This window comes from Syngnathus scovelli, chromosome 9 (assembly GCF_024217435.2).
Source record: "Syngnathus scovelli strain Florida chromosome 9, RoL_Ssco_1.2, whole genome shotgun sequence".
In the NCBI taxonomy this organism is placed as follows: domain Eukaryota; kingdom Metazoa; phylum Chordata; class Actinopteri; order Syngnathiformes; family Syngnathidae; genus Syngnathus; species Syngnathus scovelli.
In genome coordinates this window covers 17,713,655-17,720,309 of record NC_090855.1, presented here as the reverse complement: position 1 = coordinate 17,720,309, position 6,655 = coordinate 17,713,655, and the positions used below count along the sequence as shown (strand labels likewise).

General features: G+C 50.0%; 1 protein-coding gene across 8 annotated transcripts; it reads left to right on the top strand.

Moving 5' to 3' along the window:
* The first annotated feature begins 1,834 nt into the window (after nucleotides 1-1,834).
* On the top strand, nucleotides 1,835-6,387 carry LOC125974899 (janus kinase and microtubule-interacting protein 3-like). Of its 8 annotated transcripts, none has more exons than XM_068652069.1 (9): nucleotides 1,844-1,899; nucleotides 2,158-2,589; nucleotides 2,821-2,976; nucleotides 3,085-3,155; nucleotides 4,022-4,092; nucleotides 4,229-4,333; nucleotides 4,477-4,590; nucleotides 5,697-5,758; nucleotides 6,175-6,387. In XM_068652069.1, exons 3-8 carry the CDS (start codon nucleotides 2,894-2,896, stop codon nucleotides 5,721-5,723), a joined length of 471 nt encoding a protein of 156 aa, XP_068508170.1. In that variant the 5' UTR covers nucleotides 1,844-1,899; nucleotides 2,158-2,589; nucleotides 2,821-2,893; the 3' UTR covers nucleotides 5,724-5,758; nucleotides 6,175-6,387. The 8 variants fall into 8 exon arrangements, 6 of the variants coding, with proteins under 6 accessions (XP_068508171.1, XP_068508169.1, XP_068508170.1 ...); XM_068652071.1 differs by having other exon boundaries at nucleotides 1,880-1,899; nucleotides 2,953-2,976; XR_011087483.1 differs by having other exon boundaries at nucleotides 1,835-1,899; nucleotides 2,158-2,976; nucleotides 4,480-4,590; nucleotides 5,694-5,758.
* The last annotated feature ends 268 nt before the right edge of the window (nucleotides 6,388-6,655 follow it).

The window sequence follows — 6,655 nt, the reverse complement described above, 5'->3', positions numbered from 1 at the left end:
TGGAACACCTGGGCTTCAACACCCCCCTTCGCAACTGGCTGCTAGACTTCCTCACCAACAGACCTCAGTCAGTCCGGGTCGGACAGAACACCTCTGATGTCATCACCCTCAGCACAGGCTCCCCTCAGGGCTGCGTCCTGAGCCCCCTGCTGTTCACCCTGATGCCACACGACTGCGTCCCCAGGTTCACCACCAATCACATCGTGAAGTTCGCAGACGACACAACGGTGGTGGGGCTCATCAGAGACAACAACGACCTGGACTACAGAGAGGAGGTGGAGCAGCTGGTGGGCTGGTGCAGAGACAACAGCCTGATCCTGAATGTGGAGAAGATGAAGGAGATCATCGTCGACTTCAGGAAAAACCAGCCTCACCACGCTCCACTGATCATCAACAGCTCAGCTGTGGAGGTGGTCAGCAGCACCAAATTCCTGGGGGTCCACATCACAGAAGACCTCACCTGGACTATGAACACTACGGCACTGATCAAGAGGGCACAGAAGCGCTTGTACTTCCTGCGGAGGATGAGGAGAGACCACCTGCCCCCACCCATCATGAGGACGTTCTACAGGAGCACCATAGAGAGCATTCTGACAAGCTGACTCTCTGTGTGGTGTGGAGGCTGCACCGCCTCCGATTGGAAGAACGTGAGGAGAGTGGTGAGGACAGCAGAGAGGATCATAGGGGCTCCTCTTCCCTCCATTCAGGACATTTCATCTCAGCGCTGCATGTCCCGTGCCCGTAACATCATCAATGACCCATCACACCCCCACCATGGACTGTTCTCCCTGCTGCCCTCTGGGAAGAGGTTTCGCACAATCCGCTGCAGGTCCACCAGGTTCTGCAACAGCTTTTTCCCTGCTGTCATCAGACTGTTGAACATTAGAACTGTTGAGCTCTAAACTGAACTCTGCATCACACATTCACAGATCTGTACTTTATGACACTACGGACCTCTATCTTGCACTATCTCGCACTACCAACTTTACTGAACTTGTGTAAACCCTTTAAATAGAAGTTTAATACATGGTTTAGCATTCCTCTGCACACTCTTGAATACTGTTTTGCCTACTTGCACTATTGCATAATTAGCACTGCTGCACTTTATACTTATTTGTAATATATATATATATATATACAGTATATGTATATATATATATATTTTCATAGGATATGTTACTTCTATTCAACTGCAATATCACTACTTTGTTGTAAGCCGTGTGCAACGAAATTTCGTTTTGTATGCACCATGTGCAGACAAGATGACAATAAAGTTTGTCTAAGTCATGTCAGGTCAGCTGTCTGGAGAGAGAGAGAAGTCAGGACCTGCGGGCGGAGCACCACCGTGCCACCGCCGCCATGACGGAACTCAAAAGCAAACTCCATGAGGAGAAGCAGAAAGAGTTAGCCGTTACCAGGGAGACATTACTGCGGCAGCATGAAATGGAGCTGATGAGAGTGATCAAAATCAAAGATGGAGAGATCCAGCGACTGAATGCCTTGGTCCTCAGCCTGAGGGACGGCTCCATGGACAAGGTGATCCGCTCAATCCGTGTCTGACTATCCGCACGCCACGTCGGGCTCCGATGCGGCCGCTACCGTATTGTGTAGCTTGTCCCCAGTAAGCGTCGCGGCGCTCCGTTGCGGTCTCAACGGCCCGATGTGGCGCAATGTCTGCTCAGGTGAGGAGCGGGGGCGCTTTGCTGGCGGAAGTGGAGGAGACGCGGCGGTGTCGGGAGACCGAGCGGTGTCGCCTCCACCAGGAGCGCGGAAGAAGCCCTGGCAGCGGCCCAGCAGGCCTGGCAGTCCCGAGCGGCCGAGCTCCGATCGGCTCATCACCAGCATCGGGAGGAGCTGAGCCGAACCAAGAGAGACTGCGAGAGGGAGATCCGCCGACTGGTAGGACTGATCAGATGCGCGGTGCGTGGCTATGTTCCCAATTTCGTTGTATACCTGCAGTGCAATGACACCTAAGGCATTCTATTCTATTCTATTTCACAAGAAGAAAACGTCCGGTTGCTCGCTTCGCTTTTGTCACAGCAATGGTGTTCTAGTCGATTCAAGATAAAAATTGGCCGGTTGCTCTCTTTGTTTTTGTCACAATTCTGGCAAATGAGTTTGCCCGCCTGCCTGAGCGCTCCCCGTTTGTACATCCAGATGGATGAGATCAAGCTGAAAGACAGAGCGGTTAGTGTTTTGGATAAATCCCTGGGGCCGGCCACGTCCACCGCCTTCAGCTGCAGACTCAGGCTGCCGAGCAGCAGATCGCTGCCCTGAGGGATTCCCAAAGGGCGGGCCTAAACTACCCTGGAAGTGGGGTCAACGGCGCTACTAGCAATCCTCTTCATAGCGTAAGCCACCTCATCACACACTTGCAGTACGCATGACTTAGTTCGTTGCTGGAGGAAGGTAGCACAAAAACAGTTTTGAACTTTGAACGAGTGGTTGTGTGTGTGTGTTGCGGAGCGTTTTCAGTCTCAGGAGGATCGGGACACGCGAAGGTTTCATCTGAAAATCGCTGAGCTCAGCGCAGTCATCAGGAAACTGGAGGATCGAAACGCCCTGCTTTCTGAAGAGCGCAATGAACTGGTAATTTATTGACGGCACGCTTGAAGGTTTGCGCTACGTTTGATGCGCGCCATCCAGCGAGGCACCCATTGCGCTTGCTTATTAGTTGAGCGGCGCGGCGAGTCGGTTGCCTGGTAGATGTCTTTTATTGGGAGCCAAAGCCACGATTCCGTTCAAACCGATGCAAAAGGAATGGATACGTTCTGGCCCGCGTGTTGTGCGTCTTTCGCATCCCGCACTTCATGCTTGCAGCTTAAGCGACTGAGAGAAACAGAAAGCCAGTTTCTGCCACTCCTGGACAAAAACAAACGCCTGAGCAGGAAGAATGAAGAACTCTCACTGGTGCTGTGTCGCCTTGAAAACAAAGTGCGCTTTGTCACCCAGGAGAACGAGGAGATGGCAAGCTTGGTAAGTCGACGCGGACAACGGCGGCGTGCCAACAGAGTCCACTGCATTTGTGTTCCACAGAGAAGGCCTAGTTCGCTCAATGACCTGGAGCGCGGTTGCGGCCAGCAGGACGGTGAAATGGAGTTCCTTCAAGTTGTGGAGCAGCGGCACATCATCGACGACTTGTCCAAGGTCTTCAGGCAGGTGACTCGGTGCACGTACGGCAGCGCCGCGCTCGCTCGCTGTCGCCAGGAAACCTTTTCCGTCCAAAGCTTGGCCGGCGGCCGCCATCCAAAAAATTGGCCCCTTAAATTCCGACCTTTCAAGCAGGAGCATTGTGCGCACGCGTTTGAACACGCTTTAGACTTGTTTTGCCGTTTTCAGCAGCTCAAAGCTCCCGTTTTGTCAGCGCCTTTGCCACTCGCTGTGCGCTGAAAACGACGGACTCGCCCGGCTGCTCAGCCCGTCAACCATGAGCCGCGAGCGCGACGTCATTGTCCGTAGGCAGCTAGTGGCAAAATGCACCCTGTTAGAGTTGCGCTCGCTCCAACTTATTTTGCAAGAACCACACGGGAGACAAGTAAGTTCTTTTGGACACCTGCAGGTGGAGAGTCCATCCGTTGTACGAATGAAGTCTGACTCTCGGCTCCTGCACGAGCATTTTTATTAAGAGAAACAGGGTGGGTGTAAGAGTGGATTGAATAGAGAAAGCCCTTGACCTCTAGTCAAAACATAGCAAGGGATGTTTTACGACTTTGTGTAGGAAGGGATAAGCGATAGGGATAAATAAGGGATAAATAATATTATTTATTACAGGTTGCAGTCAAAGTCAAAGCAACATAATCATACGATAAAGATAATCTGGAAAACCCTGACACACCCTGTAGTTGTCACTTTTGGAAAAGACGAGCGTCCCTCCAACCATCGCCGGTGACGGGTTTTTCAGGCTCTGGAGACAGGAGCTCATGTCAGAAATGTCATCGTGAGTCGCGTTTGTTTCTGCGCCGGAGCCGTTCGTTCCCTTTGCATCCAAAGAATCTCAAAGGCGGATTATTTGTGTCGACAGGAGAGAGATTTGCTGCTACGATACCGACGTCGAGAATCTCTGAGGAGGAACAAAGCGTGAGGTCCTGCAAGGTGAGTCTGTTTGTTTGCGGCTGCTTGGTGTTGCGCAAGATGAAATGGCCTTTTTCTCGCTATCGTTCCTCTCGTCGATTCATCGTGAGGTGTCGCTTCAGTTTGTTCAGAGAGATGTTTGCTTCCGCGCCCGCAGGTCATCGAAACATTTTACGGCTACGACGAAGACGTGTTGGTGGACTCGGACGGATCGTCCTTGTCTTTTCACACCGACAGAACCCCCGACACGGAACCCGAAGAGGTAGCCCGCCATTTCTGCCAGCGTATTGGCGCCAAACATTCCTCTTCAGCCTGGAATCGGACTCGTCTTTGCGTCGCGGGTGCTTTGTCGCCGGTCTGACTGATTCTGGTACTAGTGCTGTGTTGCATTGGTGTGTGCATGAGGAGGCGGAGCTTCGCTACCGCCAGCTGACGCAAGAATATCAAGCGCTGCAACGAGCCTACGCTCTGCTAGCCCAGACCAGCGGAGAGGACTACGACGCCGAGAAGGAGATCAAGGTGGCGGCCCTTCCCGCAACCCCCGACCGGGTCGCAGCCTCCCCGTTCTCACCCAGCCTCGGGTGTTCTCTGGTCTGAAAGGAGGAGGAGGAGCCTCCCTCCTCCTCCTTTCAGACCAGAGAAAAGCTGATGGTAGTGTAAAACGCACCTCTTTCAATAATCACTCTTCCCTTAAATATCTACGAAAGTTATTTAATTCTCTAACATGTTCGGAGTTACTTTTTACGCGGCCCGTCAAAAGGGGAAACGGGCCTGCGCCCTTCAAATAATTAAATTACTTTTAGTTCTACACCAAACCGATAATCCGATTCAAACACTTCCGTTAATTTATTCAGACGAAGCAAACTTTCAAACGGATTGAAATTCACTCGTGTCTCAAATAACTACGAAAGTTATTCAATTCTCTAAAATTGTCTGATGTTACTTTTATTTATTACGGTCCTATGTTATACCATAATAACCCCCCGCACATTAATCAAATTGTCAAATCAACCCCGAACCATCGATTGTACATTCAGTACAAATCAGCGCACAACAAAGTAGATGAATATACACAAGACATTTATTGAAGAAACATGAAATAGAATTACAAATCTTAATCACTCCAGAAACCGAACAATTTCACCCACTGATACCCGTGTTAATAAAATCATTCAATCCCAGAACAATTCGATTGCAAAACACAGTTCATGAAAGAGGGAATCAATTTTTAGCCAAGCAAAGAAATCAAGAAGTAAAAATCACATTTGTGCTTCTCCAAACAATTTATGTCACGCCACTATTCTCATAGTGACGGGTCCCTTGATCGAATTGACTAACAATATTGCTTTAAGCTGTTACAGAATACATTTTTAGCCAAGCAAAGAAATCAAAAAGTAAAAATCACATTTGTGCGTCCATGCGTGACTCACAATCCGACACCGTGTTCCTGTTTTATTTCTATTTTAACTTGCTTAGCTTATTTTGGCCCCTTTTTTGGTCTCATGTTTTGGTCTGGCGCCATCTTTTGGACAAATTTGGAATTTCAGCTCTGCCAATTTATTCCTGTGAACAATCCATGTTTTACCATTTGCACCATCTCTTCCCCCCATGTTACATGACAGTAGAAATGGGTCACTATCAAAGCAGAGTAGCAGATCTGGAGTCAGCGCTGAAGCAACAAGGACAGGTAAGCTTATCAATGAGCACACCTTTTTCTCAGACAAAATAGCTACATTCTTCAGTCACTCATTCGTCTGGCATTACTGGACCGATACACTGCCAGCCGGTCTCAGACGTTGGCAGACGCTCCGATGCCGACGTATACCCCCCGCCACGGTGACAGAGGCACCGCGTCACACCGGCGCTCATCCAATCAGAAGGCAGGAAAGGCAAATTCACATGCAGGGCACTCTTGAACCAGAAGAGAGCGCCACAAAAAAACGGTTGTTGCCCCAAACGCGCACTAAAAAGGGTCAGAATAACAAGAGTCCCACCGGCCAGCCGGGGCCACCCGTCCATCCATTTCTTCAGGGGGGGAAAAAATTGGAGTCACCGGTGAGTACATTTTGCATTTAGCTCTGCTTTTCTGCTTCTGTCTTCAAGTGTGTGGCATCCTGCGACCAAAGATTCAGCCAACCCCAAAGCGGTTGACCTCAACGTCCCACCACCATTCCTACCAGAGCAGGTGACGTGATGCTTTGGACATCCTTCCGTCTCAGATGCCCAAAAGTACTCTTTGCCACATCTGCGGCAATACGGTGTCTTTTCAAAGGTGCAAATAAATCCAGCGTGGGCGGAACACGCACGTCTTCGGTTTTTCCCGCTTTGTTTGTGTGACAGCTGTTGTGAAAATTTTACACAAATAAAGTTGTATAGTACAGGTTTGGCCAAGCCGCAACTCCCGAACCGCATGCGGCTCTTTTATGTTCATATCAACATTTGTGTGTGTGTGTGTAGGTGTGTGTGTGTGTGTGTGTGTGTGTGTGGGGGGGGGGGGGGTGGTTGTGCGTGTTGGCTTCACTTGAGTTCAATTTAGTATTTTCGTCAAAAGCGCATGTGGTGAAATTCCACAAAGTAGGATGGG